We start from the raw sequence: 14,658 nt of genomic DNA, 5'->3' as shown, positions 1-14,658 counted from the left end.
AAAACACGGGACTGTCACGCAAAATCTGGGACATATGGTCACCCTATTCTCAGGTTTTGTCCTACAGTATGAATAGAATGGAATGAAAACCGCTGAAATATATAATCTAGGGACAAGAGACGTACACTGATGGATAACACAGTTGGGGTCGATTCCATTTCAATTCAGTCAATTCAGGAAGTGAACTGAAAATTCCCATTTAAATTTTTCCCATTGAAAAGCAAAGAGATAATCTCTTACTTGGTCTCAAAGTTCCAGATGCGTACGGAGTGGTCCAGGGAGCATGTGGCGATAAGGGGCTTGCGGATGCAGATGGACAGACCTGTGATGATGTTGGAGTGAAACGAGTGGGACAGGAACTCAAAGTGGGCTTGCTCCCCCTGGTGGACAACACAGAGAAATTGAGCTTAGTGCAAGAGACACACAAGCCTTTCAACGTCCCAATTCTCTACTCTTCTGCTCAAAGTGTGCACTTGTTAACTTACTTTCATGCACCAATCCAATTATTTGAAATGGAAAGCAGATGAGTGTACAAGTGCCCATTACGGGTGAAAGGATTGTCTAAAGGGAGACCAATATGGTCAATATACCTCACCTACACATATCCACACTCAATCTCAGGCTCTCAACTATATTCCTCTGGATTGGAAGGAAGGAAGGAAGGAATGACAGTAGGTAGGATAGAAGAACAAAATAAAGAAAAGGAGCATTTGGACCTAACCTGGACCTAATCTAACCTGGACCTAATCTAACCTGGACCTAACATAACCTGGCCCTAATCTAACCTGGACCTGACCTAACCTGGACCTAATCTAACCTGGACCTAACCTGGACCTAATCTAACCTGGACCTAATCTAACCTGGACCTAATCTAACCTGGACCTAACATAACCTGGCCCTAATCTAACCTGGACCTGACCTAACCTGGACCTAATCTAACCTGGACCAAATCTAACCTGGACCTAACCTAACCTGGCCCTAACCTAACCTAACCTGGACCTCACCTAACCTGGACCTAATCTAACCTGGACCTGACCTAACCTGGACCTAATCTAACCTGGACCTAACCTAACCTGGCCCTAACCTAACCTGGCCCTAACCTGGACTTAACCTAACCTGGACCTAACCTGGACCTAACCTGGACCTCACCTAACCTGGACCTAATCTAACCTGGACCTGACCTAACCTGGACATAATCTAACCTGGACCTAACCTAACCTGGCCCTAACCTAACCTAACCTGGACTTAACCTAACCTGGACCTAATCTGGACCTAACCTAACCTGGACCTAATCTAACCTGGACCTAATCTAACCTGGGCCTGACCTAACCTGGACCTAATCTAACCTGGACCTAATCTAACCTGGACCTAATCTAATCTAACCTGGACCTAACCTAACCTGGACCTGACCTAACCTAGACCTAATCTAACCTGCACCTAACCTGGACCTAACCTAACCTGGACCTGACCTGGACCTCATCTAACCTGGACCTAACCTGGACCTAACCTGGACCTAATCTAACCTGGACCTAACATAACCTGGACCTAACCTGGACCTAACCTAACCTGGACCTGACCTAACCTGGACCAAATCTGGACCTAACCTAACCTGGACCTAATCTAACCTGGACCTAACCTAACCTGGACCTAACCTGGACCTAACCTAACCTGGACTTAACCTAAACTGAACCTAACCTAACCTGGACCTAATCTGGACCTAACCTAACCTGGACCTAATCAACCTGGACCTAACCTAACCTGGACCTAACCTAACCTGGACCTAACCTAACCTGGACCTAATCTGGACCTAACCTAACCTGGACTTAACCTAACCTGGACCTAACCAAACCTGGACCAAATCTAACCTGGACCTAACCTAACCTGGACCTAATCTAATCTAACCTGGACCTAACCTGGACCTAATCTAACCTGGACCTAACCTAACCTGGCCCTAACCTAACCTAACCTGGACCTCACCTAACCTGGACCTAATCTAACCTGGACCTGACCTAACCTGGACCTAATCTAACCTGGACCTAACCTAACCTGGCCCTAACCTAACCTAACCTGGACTTAACCTAACCAGGACCTAACCTGGACCTAACCTGGACCTCACCTAACCTGGACCTAATCTAACCTGGACCTGACCTAACCTGGACCTAATCTAACCTGGACCTAACCTAACCTGGCCCTAACCTAACCTAACCTGGACTTAACCTAACCTGGACCTAATCTGGACATAACCTAACCTGGACCTAATCTAACCTGGACCTAATCTAACCTGGACCTGACCTAACCTGGACCTAATCTAACCTGGACCTAACCTAACCTGGACCTAACCTAACCTGGACCTAATCTAACCTGGACCTAACCTAACCTGGACCTGACCTAACCTAGACCTAATCTAACCTGGACCTAACCTGGACCTAACCTAACCTGGACCTGACCTGGACCTAATCTAACCTGGACCTAACCTGGACCTAACCTGGACCTAACCGAACCTGGACCTAACCTGGACCTAACCTAACCTGGACCTGACCTAACCTGGACCTAATCTGGACCTAACCTAACCTGGACCTAATCTAACCTGGACCTAACCTAACCTGGACCTAACCTGGACCTAACCTAACCTGGACTTAACCTAAACTGAACCTAACCTAACCTGGACCTAATCTGGACCTAACCTAACCTGGACCTAATCAACCTGGACCTAACCTAACCTGGACCTAATCTAACCTGGACCTAACCTAACCTGGACCTAACCTAACCTGGACCTAACCTAACCTGGACCTAATCTGGACCTAACCTAACCTGGACCTAACCTAACCTGGACCTAACCAAACCTGGACCTAATCTAACCTGGACCTAACCTAACCTGGACCTAATCTAATCTAACCTGGACCTAACCTGGACCTAACCTAACCTGGACCTGACCTAGACCTAATCTAACCTGGACCTAACCTAACCTGGACCTAACCTGAACTTAACCTAACCTGGACCTAATCTAACCTGGACCTAACCTGGACCTAACCTGGACCTAACCTAACCTGGACCTAACCTGGACCTAACCTAACCTGGACCTGACCTAACCTGGACCTAATCTAACCTGGACCTGACCTAACCTGGACTTAACCTAACCTGGACCTAATCTGGACCTAACCTAACCTGGACCTAATCTAACCTGGACCTAACCTGGACCTAATCTAACCTGGACCTAACCAAACCTGGACCTAATCTAACCTGGACCTAACCTAACCTCGACCTAATCTAACCTGGACCTAACCTGGACTTAATCCAACCTAACCTGGACCTAACCTAACCTGGACCTGACCTAACCTAGACCTAATCTAACCTGGACCTAACCTAACCTGGACCTAACCTGGACCTAACCTAACATGGACCTAATCTAACCTGGACCTAACCTGGACCTAATCTAACCTGGACCTAACCTAACCTGGACCTAACCTGGACCTGACCTAACCTGGATCTAATCGAACCTGGACCTAATCTAACCTGGACCTAACCTAACCTGGACCTAACCTAACCTGGACCTAACCTAACCTGGACCTAACCTAACCTGGACCTGACCTAACCTAACCTGGACCTAATCTAACCTGGACCTAATCTAACCTGGACCTAATCTAACCTGGACCTAACCTAGCCTGGACCTAACCTAACCTGGACCTAATCTAACCTGGACCTAATCTAACCTGGACCTAACCTAACCTGGACCTAATCTAACCTGGACCTAATCCTGTTGACTGCGAGCCCAGCATGATTTAGCATAGAATGCCATAGCAGCTGTTCACCTTGCACACATCCATATGGTCTATATTATATACCAGGGGTTCTCAAAGTGGGGTCTCAACATAAAACAATAAAAAATAGGTCTGTTTGAGGGGAGGAGCTTTAGGAGGTTGGGCTCATTATAATAGCTGGAATGGAATAAATGGAACGGAGTTTCCATATGTTTGATACTGTTGCATTAATTTCCTTCCAGCCATTACTATGAACCTGTCCTCCTATAGCTCCTCCCACCAGCCTCCTTTCCCTCAAACTTGTATCTCAAACAGACCATTTAAAAAATGCTTGCTAGGATTTCATACTGCCTTCGCTGAGCTGGCCAATCAGCAGTCTACTCACATTAATATTTTTTTATGACCGGTATACCCAAACACCATTCTGTTGTTGAAGTACACCCACACCATTCTGTTGTTGAAGTACACCCACACCATTCTGTTGTTGAAGTACACCCACACCATTCTGTTGTTGAAGTACACCCACACCATTCTGTTGTTGAAGTACACCCACACCATTCTGTTGTTGAAGTACACCCACACCATTCTGTTGTTGAAGTACACCCACACCATTCTGTTGTTGAAGTACACCCACAACATTCTGTTGTTGAAGTACACCCACACCATTCTGTTGTTGAAGTACACCCACACCATACTGTTGTTGAAGTACACCCACACCATTATGTTGTTGAAGTACACCCACACCATTCTGTTGTTGAAGTACACCCACACCATTCTGTTGTTGAAGTACACCCACACCATTCTGTTGTTGAAGTACACCCACACCATTCTGTTGTTGAAGTACACCCACACCATTCTGTTGTTGAAGTACACCCACAACATTCTGTTGTTGAAGTACACCCACACCATTCTGTTGTTGAAGTACACCCACACCATTCTGTTGTTGAAGTACACCCACACCATTCTGTTGTTGAAGTACACCCACACCATTCTGTTGTTGAAGTACACCTACAACATTCTGTTGTTGAAGTACACCCACACCATTCTGTTGTTGAAGTACACCCACACCATTCTGTTGTTGAAGTACACCCACACCATTCTGTTGTTGAAGTACACCCACAACATTCTGTTGTTGAAGTACACCCACACCATTCTGTTGTTGAAGTACACCTACAACATTCTGTTGTTGAAGTACACCCACACCATTCTGTTGTTGAAGTACACCCACACCATTCAGTTGTTGAAGTACACCCACACCATTCTGTTGTTGAAGTACACCCACACCATTCTGTTGTTGAAGTACACCCACACCATTCTGTTGTTGAAGTACACCCACACCATTCTGTTGTTGAAGTACACCCACACCATTCTGTTGTTGAAGTACACCCACAACATTCCAACACAGAAAAGTAGCTTTTTAAAATACTTATTTACAATTTTTTTAAAGAAAACTTTCACTCATATTGTCATTAATTATAGGTCATATTTCACAGAAATCTGTAAACACTGGACAGTTACTTAAATGCTTTAAAAAAATGTAAAACATAAATGTACTGTAATTTAAGCTTTAAAACTGCAGAGTTCTCTCTCTTCCCCATGACAACAAAATATGCAGAATTACAGGAAATTATTCTGAAAACTGCTAAATGTTCTCTCTGATCCCAAGAGGAGGTCCTTTAAAATGTTCCTTCCCAGAGACGTGGTTCTTCCGGCGATGCACTGCCAAAGTCATAGTAAAACTCCTTGTATGATATTTTGACCTCACTCGAGTTATGATTATGAGTTGGGTTCCTGATGAATTGGATTCCTGATTAATTTTCTAAAACAAAAGGGGTCTCCAGCTCCCCTGTACTATACATTTAGGCCTATATTTTCACTATTTCACTGCTCACCTTGCTCATCTCAGCAGAGGACAGGGTGATGCTGTAGAGCTGACCACGGTCTGTACTGGTGACCAGGGTCTCCTCTGACGGGCTGATACACAGTGTGACCATCTCCTGCTGCTCCGCATGGCTCGGCTCGTTGCTGCACGGGTCTGCCGGGATCTGACACACACACACACACACACACACACACACACACTTCAAATGAATGAGACCACCACCTCCTGTTCTGTTCATTATGAAGTCAAGTTATCATGTTCTCCAAACATTGACATTACCCTGATCTCCCTAGTCTTTCTGTAGTTGTCCTTCTCCTCTGTCTTCTCAAACAGACACACGGTCCCTGGGCCGGCAGAGCAGGCAAAGCCCTTAGAGTAGGACGTGATGGCTGTGATTCTGGGCATACGGGATGGGGCTGCCCCCTCTGACTTGACCTCCTCTGGCTTTCTCCTCTCTAGTTGTCTGTGCCGTGAAAGGACAATCATTTGTTATCCATTTGAGAATTAAATCTGTTAATGATTAGGATCAGACAGTCCAATTGTCAATGGGGGAAGTGTGGTAGGATTCCCCCTGCAGGAAGCATTCCTACAGACAGGTAGCCTAGCGTTGCGCCAGTAACAGAAAGGTTGCTGGTTCAAATCCCTGATCCGACTAGGTGAAAAAATCTGTCGATGTCCCTTTGAGCAAAGCACTTAACCCTAAGTTGTCTGCTAAATGACAAAAAAAAGGACATTATTATAAATAGCTGCTAGTGAGCAGCTAGTGCTTTAAAAAAAAAATAACTACGTTGTCATTGCATAACACTTTGATAAATCAGAATAGTCAAACGTTATGAATAGAATGGGCTTGGAAGCAATTTGACTAGTAAACTCATGGGTACACTCGCAATGGCTTTCTCTTATTGTGATGCAATAATTTCCATGGTATTTTGGAATGTTCATTCAACTGATGCTGGATTGCCATGGTAATGTAGAATGTTCATTCAAATGATGCTGGATTGCCATGGTAATGTAGAATGTTCTATCAAATAATGCTGGATTGCCATGGTAATGTAGAATGTAAATTCAAATGATGCTAACTGATGTGGCTCATGTATTTTTTGTAATAGATGTGGTAAAGAGGTCAATGGAATGCAGACTGTGGAGGATAGAAGGACGAAAATGTTTGATTGATTGATCGACTGATTGATCCGTCATCCTGTCTGACCTGTCTGCCTCCTGTGTGGCAGGCTTGGTGGTGACGCTCATCTCCCAGCGCAGGTCACCTGACTCGAACACCAGCAGCCTGCCCGTCTCTGTCCCCGCTATGACACGCTCCTCGGACATCCAGGTGTGCGACAGGAAGTTCTGGGACTCCAGCTTAAGGAAGTTGGACTGCTTCAGGGCGCCCTCAGCATAGCGGAAGAGCTTGAAGACCCCATTGCCGCTCACGCAGATCTGGGTGTTGTCTTGCGGGTTAAAGCTGACCTGGGGGTGATGAAGACGATGATGATAGGTCTTTTTTATTTATTTATTGTACCTTTATTTAACTAGGCAAGTCAGTTAAGAACAAATTCGTATTTACAATGACGGCCTAGGAACAGTGGGTTAACTGCCTTGTTCAGGAGCAGAACGACAGATTTTTTACCTTGTCAGCTCGGGGGATTCAATCTAGCAACCTTTCAGTTACTGGCCCAACGCTCTAACCACTAGGCTGCTATATAGTTGTTCAGTGTGTGGGGTTGAGTACTTTATGCTCTGTGCTTGACTTGGACTGAAATAGGTGCCGACACTGTTTATTTATGTGGAGGAGGTCCACGACACTTGTGAGCTAATATTCTATGAGAGGAACAGGAGCTCAAGCAGTAGTAAATCGGAGATGCTGATACTCCGGTGAGCTCCTTGCCCAAGTCAAGCAAGGTGTGTGTGTCAGTGTGTGTACGCGTCCACAAGATATATACATCCACAACTGTACCTCAAAATGTCACACTTTTCTTTTGTTTTAATTTCACCAGGATAAAATACCATCATGAAGTAGAGGCCCACTTCTCCCCCCTCTTCTCTCCTCTGGTCTGCCTATATCTGTCACACCCACCTGGTTGATGGGGTTGGTGGACCCTGTCGTCTTCACTGAGGCCATGACCTTCTGCTTCTCCCACATCCAGTAGAACAGGGTCCAGTCGGGGGCTCCTGCCTGCCCTATCAGGTACTTGGAGTCGGGGGAGAAGGCCATGGAGACAAATTCCAGCACAGGGACCTCTCCCCCACTGAGCACCTTCCTCTTCCGGCTCTGCTCGTGCTGCAGGTCGTACACGGTGATGGTGCCCTTCTCACCACGCTCTGACACGGCCAGGTAGCGGCGGTTGGCGCTGATGGCCAGGGCCTGCATGCCCTGGCTTTTCTCTGTGCCTATGACGAAAAATGGAGGGGTAGTGCACTACATAGGGAATAGGATGCCATTTGGGACAAACACCTAATGTTGTACATGAGGTTTTGGTCTTTGTCATTTTCATTTAATGAAGTATACCTTTACTTAACCCCCCTGCTGTGTTCCAGTTCTCTCTCTAAAAAATGTACTTCATTTAATCTGATTGTCATAAGGTTCCATGACTTTGTCCACACTGGACATCTAAACACACAAAATTCATTTGGATGATTTTCATAAAATGTTGGGTGTTTTATTTAACTTTTGTACACCTGTGGTGTTCCCGGTGACCGGTCTTTAGAAATGAATCGGTGAGACTACAATCAGTGTATAAAATGGATTCCCAGACCCCCACATGGATGTGTGTTTGAACACACACACACACACACACACACACACACACACGGCAACGTGGCAACCCCCACGGGGACCATGGCAACCCCCACCGGGGACCTTTCCCTAATAGAACCTTTCCCCCACGGGAACCACACCTGTTAGCATTCTCACAAACAATCGCAACATTGTTTCAATAATGTATAGAACTTTTCTCTCGGCTCTGGTATATAAAGCTTTTTTGAGGCCTTGCGTGTTCATTTGCTAAATTGTAATTACTTCGCTACTATGTGTTCATTTGCTAAATTGTAATTACTTCGCTACTATGGCCTATTTATTTCCTTACCTCCTCACGCCATTTGAACACACTGTATATAGACTTTTTTTATATTGTGTTACTGACTGTACGTTTGTTTATGTGTAACTCTGTGTTGTTGTTTGTGTCGCACTGCTTTGCTTTATCTTGGCTCAACTGGCCTACCCGGTGAAATAAAAATAAATAAAACGTGAGGCTCTTGATCATGACACTGGTGAGGAGAGAATCCTTGTTAAACTTCGACACAAAGTAGTCTGTGATAAATAACACAAAATGTTTTATCTGAGTATTTGATACAGAATTAATTCACATGAAACGAACACAACAGGAGGGTTAACCAGACAAGTTGATTGAGAACACATCATTTTTCCAATGAACTTAGCTAGCTAACGTTTCGTTAGCTAGCTAAGTTCATTGGAAAAATTATGTGTTCTCATATGTACACTGCAAGAGAAAATAAGTATAACTAGCTAAAAATGTATACTTTTATCATTTGGGAGCAACTACCTGGAATGAACCTCTGCCATCTCTGGTCAATGTTGTAGCGTACACAGTTGTTTCCGCATGGGAAGATGACCGTCTGCTCATCGAAGTAGCAAATATTATTTATTACTCCTGTCCGCAAACCGAAGATGTAGTGACACTGGGCTACAACCGAAGCCATTGTTCAATCCGGTAACCCGTTATTAAAACCAACTGTTCTAATGTCTGTAAAACAAAGCACACAAATTTAGCTAACCAGTCACGGATTGGAAACATACAGCCAGGCTAAATTAGCTTGCTATAACGTTAGCAGTTAGCGTTATAGCTGAACAAGTTCTGTTTGCAATTCAAGCTAACTGTCTAGAAATACAGAGACACCACACTCTCGGGCATTGACACTAACTTGATCCGTAGTTGAAACGTTGCAAAGAAATTAATATTAGTTATCAAGTTTAGATATGTGAATCTGTCTTTCTAAAAAAAAAAAAGTTTTTGTGCATCATGTTGTGCAGAGCGGACGTGTTCCTCTAGTGTGTTTGGTTACCAAGGATACGTGAAGCCTGAGCATAGCCATAGCAACCATGGAGAATGACGCGCAACGCTGGACCATTGGATGGCGCCAAATACTGAACCTTCTCCAGATGCGATTGGCTTTGGCATTTAAATCATATCCAAGTACTACTTATCATTTTAATATCAACATCAAGAGTCATTTTTCATTGCACATTACTGTAACACTGTAAAACAATTTTATTCTCAAAATTAATCCATTGATCTGTGGGGTTTTTTAAACTCCCAATACTCATCTGTGACACAAGACTGTATTAATATTCATGTATGCATAATGTCTGTTGTAAATTAGCCTATCCACCCTAGCTGTTTGATGTCTGGAAAAAATATAATGAATCAATAAATTTTTTTGTGACTTACTTATATTCAACATTCCCCGTGTGAAGGTTGGTGTAATGTAATGCTTGTCTGAATTTGGATCAACATTTAAGAAATACTGAGAGCAATAAGATCAGGCTAAAATTATAACGCAATCTTAAAACTATAAGCTATTCCTTATGTACAAATGTGATATTAGCAATGACACTGTGTTCCTGTTTTTGCCATTCAACATTGAATCCATATAGATTTTCTCCTGGTCCAAGAGTCACTGTAATACAAAATAAATTGGACGTGTTGAGTTTGACTGGTCTGACAGTCACCTGAATCCCACGAAGCACCCAGAGAGGCTTTACAGAGAGAACTTCTTCTTATATGTGCTTTACACTAAAGAAAACGGCATCAAATCACACAGGCCTTTTCCATGAAACCAGTTGTTTAGGAACACGTAATGACAACAGCATAGATGTTTTGTTATATATTTTATTTCATGAACAACCGCAACATGGCTGTGAATATAATACAACTGAACTGACTAATTAACTGGATGAGTAAGAAAACATTGTTCCTGATAAAGACAAGAAATGACAAGGCAAGTCCTTTTTTTTTTTTTTTTACAAATATGAGATTATATTTGACTATCACAAACTGCTATAAATATGACTGTTAAAAATTATTAATTAAATAATTAAACAAAAATAGCTTTTGTAAAAAGTAAAAAAAATGTCCCCCCCCCCAGAAATGATAGCAGATTATTGTTGTGTTGTTCTTTTATCCAATGGTTGTTATTGTGTGTACAATGAGAATTGAAACTCCTGCGCATAATGAACTGCAAGGTGTAACAAGGTACAAATGTCAACGGTGACTTAGCTAAGTCTTTGGTGCTGTATAATTGCACAACAGAAAGGGTAAATGTGATTTTTCTCAAGTGGATATATGATGTTAGGATGCTAACCACATGACCTTCGCCCTCACACAGTGTTCTGGGAAGAGGAGGCATTTTCCAGTGAGCTGCTCTCTGACCCTTGGTTGCTGTGGGGATGTCCACCTGTAGTAGGAGAAAGGAAAGACAGGGCGACATTGTGAGCCAATCGAGTTGTCTACCTCAGTTAACACCAAGTGTGGTCAGAGAATGCATATATTTAATTTAACTTTTATTTAAAATAGGCAAGTCAGTTTAAGAACACATTCTTATTTACAATGACGGGCTACCCCGTCCAAACCCGGACAACGCTGGGCCAAGCCTGGAATTGAACCAATGTCTGTAGTGATGCCTCTAGCACTGAGATGCAGTGCTTTAGACCGCTACGCCACTCAGGAGCCATCAGAGAATGTAGAGGTAGATGGTATGAACTAAGGTTGTGTTTGACTATATATATATATGCCAATAATATCTGTAAGAAAGTGAGAAATATAATACAATTTCTACCGGTCTCTTAATGTCCCACTGTTCTGACATTATCAGTTGTTACATCCTCTGCAGCATTGAGGCCTCAGTGGCAGAGCAAGTGGTCTCTATGACATTATACATTATCCACCAACACAGTATGATTGCCGGCAACAGCCACAAAACACACGTACTTGTTCCATGTTCTCTGTCCTTAGGTAGAGAAGGCTGTGGTGACGGATGCGACCTCAGAACCAGCTCCTCCAGGTAACTTCCAGGACGAATGTCACTGCCAGGGGGGCGAGGGGCAAAGAATGGCACTCTGCCACCCTGGGTGCAAACCATACACATTCACATACAAGCAAACGGGCTTCCATCCATTTTGTCAGGGTTCATTTTCACCAAAATAGCTATACACTGTCATGGCATAGTATGGATCGCAAAAAATATATATTAATCTGTCATGTCATAGGTATAATGTAATGTCCTCAAAGTGTAAAGCCCATTTTGACAGCACATTTACTTAATTATATATATTTTTAATTCTAATGCTTTTTGGTCTTACGTTTATAGGACCTGCCTCAGGAGGGTAGTGCATCGGGCCAGGTGCTGGAAAGTGAGGGAAACCCATTGGACCATTCCCGACCTTGAAAGGCCCTGGTGGTGGCAGCGGCATGTTCACCAGAATGGCTGGGCAAGCTGCGTAGCCATTCGGGTAGCCTGAGAAGAACTTAAAGGGGAACTGCATGGCCACCATTTCTCCAGAGTACATGTCTCTCTGGCCGCCAACCTCCGCTATAACATAGTCGCTGGGGAAATGTGGGCCGCCTTTGTGGATGCGAAGTAAAGAAAGAAAGAAAAAATGTAAATGCGAGTTTGTACATACAGCATTATGTGTAGGCTACATAATCACAAACACTGAAACTCATCCCAACAAGAGAATAAAAAGGCGCGAAATTAGAGCTCTGAAATTCAATAGCAACCTAACCATGTTAGCTACCCAGTTAACAAGGTTTATCAACAATATTAAAATATATATCGTTTTTTTTTAAATGTTATTTATTATGTTTTTCAATAATGTAACGTTAGCTAGCGCTACAAAAAAAACACATGCATGTTAAATGAATTTATTCAACAAAAGATTGATCCACTTACTTCGACTCATCGCTGAAGACGCATCCTGAATCCCACTCCAAGGCGCCCCGTAACCACCGTCTTCACCGCCATGATCACCACCTCCAGGGGTGGACTTTCTCTGCGGTTCATGAGTGATCCATGGGCCATGGCCATCTTTGGCAGACTTGTCGGGGACCTCCATCTCCGCATAGGTCCTACCGTATGCCTCTTCAACCCGTTGTGGTGGCATCTTGATGACTGTCTCTGTACGTGTTCCGGGGCCAGGAAACATCACTCCAGATGTTTCGGGCAGATGTGCGTTTTCCACCCGGCCGCTCAAAGTGCCATCAACCGGTGTATCACCAGGCCTTGACCAAGTCAAATTAAGTGCTGATTCTTCTTTGTTAGTTTTCTTGATCCGTCTTTGAAATGCCATTATTTTCGTTCTCTCTGCAATCAGAGAACATTTCCAACAATTGCATTTAAGAAATTGACACTGTCCCGAATGTCCCTTGAGTTGAACAATGAATCCATGATTTCTGCATCTGGCACACTTTGGGTTTCGTGGACTTTTTTGCGGTTTGTAAACATTTGACATGATTAATTCTACTTAGCTAGCTAGTTATCCGGCGATCAAGAAGGCCTGCAAGTCAAAGCGAACGTTAAACCCCTCCCAAAAAAATGGCTTAATTTTCCTACTGATTGTGTTGCTAGCTATGCTTGTCACGATCATGAGCTTTCAGTCAAGAGGGGTTTCACTCAGGAACAACACAATTTAATGCGGCGGTGCCACGTGACGTGAAACCTTGTATCTATTTGGGCGTGGGAATAGTTTACAAACGTTGTTCACAGGAGCGTCGTCAATTAATTGTAAAAAAAAATACAAAATGTAATTTAGAGTTTCAGAATGGGCTCATGCATGCTGGTTTTGCACGCAATGTCTTATCAATGTGTAATTAAATGTAAAACACTATATTTAACACTATACTGTAAATAGCACTACTATTTGTAAGATGTATTAATAATTTATACATGTTTTAATTGTATTTGAAATACCAGCAGAAATGGCTATTTTTCTTGAAATAAATATAAACTATATAACATTTAAAAAAGAAATCTGAGCACACAGAGTATAACATTCTTAAACTAAGGACATGAAAAGTTACACCACACATCCCATTTGTCAACCATAAAATAGACTACTAATTGCCTAATAATGAGGCGTCTTCAACATTAAACGTCAATCTTTATAAAGTGTATGCTTGCTAGTGTCTGGTTGTATGTGTTGCCAAGGTGATGGGGGAGAAGAGGTTGTGATTTATGATGGTGTCACTCAGCTGCCATTAGGCTGTCTATGCTCGGCTGCACAGTGCACCACTGTGTCACGCTACATCAGTCAGTTCAGATGTACACCAGCCTCCTGGCTCTGAGGTTCTGGGCGGAGACAGCGTGAGACAATCCCAAAACCACTGAATAGTATCCAAGTGTGAGTGATTGAAAAGTACAGAACAGTGCTTGTAAGGTAGCAGCGACTGTGGCGCGTACATGCAAAACACTATACTTTATACATTACATGAATAGCCAACCGGGGCTCAAGTCTACATGTGGACTTGATGGTAAGATCAAATCAAATGTATTTATATAGCCCTTCGTACATCAGCTGATATCTCAAAGTGCTGTACAGAAACCCAGCCTAAAACCCCAAACAGCAAGCAATGCAGGTGTAGAAGCACGGTGGCTGGGAAAAACTCCCTAGAAAGGCCAGAACCTAGGAAGAAACCTAGATTATACTGCACTGTGTTGCAATGATGCTGCTGCTATTGAATCATGACAATACAACATGACAGTGTTCTGTAAAAACACAGGAGTATAATTACAATACTGCAGTGCATCCAAACTCAAAACAACAGTTGTGTTAAAGGGGAATGATGAGGTTCAGGATACTTACTGTACACAGGGTCCTGTTCCAATAGTATTCTTTCCGTGACATTCGGTAGCTTTCACCAGTTATCCAATGTCAGAACAGTGATAATTTAAAGGAAGGAAGGAAGGAAGGATGCATCTCAGAGTATTCTAACAGGGTCCATGGTG

At 43.3% G+C, this 14,658-nt stretch overlaps 2 protein-coding genes across 2 annotated transcripts in view; both read right to left on the bottom strand.

Annotated features, from left to right (window-relative positions):
- The window catches only part of LOC110509042 (cilia- and flagella-associated protein 57), a 40,103-nt gene extending 30,355 nt beyond the window's left edge, over positions 1–9,748 (bottom strand). Inside the window, exons 1-6 of the mRNA XM_036966689.2 lie at positions 9,201–9,748; positions 7,715–8,028; positions 6,848–7,107; positions 5,920–6,103; positions 5,651–5,803; positions 241–380 (exon numbers count right to left, since the gene is read on the bottom strand). Of these exons, the coding sequence (XP_036822584.2) occupies positions 241–380; positions 5,651–5,803; positions 5,920–6,103; positions 6,848–7,107; positions 7,715–8,028; positions 9,201–9,357 (1,208 nt within the window). The 5' untranslated portion in view covers positions 9,358–9,748. The remainder of the gene's footprint in view (positions 1–240; positions 381–5,650; positions 5,804–5,919; positions 6,104–6,847; positions 7,108–7,714; positions 8,029–9,200) is intronic.
- A 785-nt stretch (positions 9,749–10,533) lies between these two features.
- Positions 10,534–13,318, bottom strand: LOC110508288 (uncharacterized). The gene is made up of 4 exons (XM_036966707.2): positions 12,607–13,318; positions 12,017–12,279; positions 11,646–11,781; positions 10,534–11,112 (listed from the first exon to the last, which is right to left on the bottom strand). Exons 1-4 carry the CDS (start codon positions 13,163–13,165, stop codon positions 11,036–11,038), a joined length of 1,035 nt encoding a protein of 344 aa, XP_036822602.2. The 5' UTR covers positions 13,166–13,318; the 3' UTR covers positions 10,534–11,035.
- Between the last annotated feature and the right edge of the window lie 1,340 nt (positions 13,319–14,658).

Source organism: Oncorhynchus mykiss, chromosome 28 (assembly GCF_057628025.1).
Source record: "Oncorhynchus mykiss isolate SJ-2025 chromosome 28, ASM5762802v1, whole genome shotgun sequence".
Classification (NCBI taxonomy): domain Eukaryota; kingdom Metazoa; phylum Chordata; class Actinopteri; order Salmoniformes; family Salmonidae; genus Oncorhynchus; species Oncorhynchus mykiss.
This window is presented reverse-complemented; position numbering and strand designations above follow the sequence as displayed.

Excerpts from the sequence above, each read along its gene's own strand:
- LOC110508288 (XM_036966707.2), bottom strand. The coding sequence starts at position 13,165 with ATGTCAAATGTTTACAAACCGCAAAAAAGTCCACGAAACCCAAAGTGT. Across the intron at positions 12,280-12,606 it reads GTCTTCAGCGATGAGTCGAA|GCGGCCCACATTTCCCCAGC; the intron begins GTAAGTGGATCA and ends GCATCCACAAAG. Across the intron at positions 11,782-12,016 it reads CTGAGGCAGGTCCTATAAAC|GGTGGCAGAGTGCCATTCTT; the intron begins GTAAGACCAAAA and ends GTTTGCACCCAG.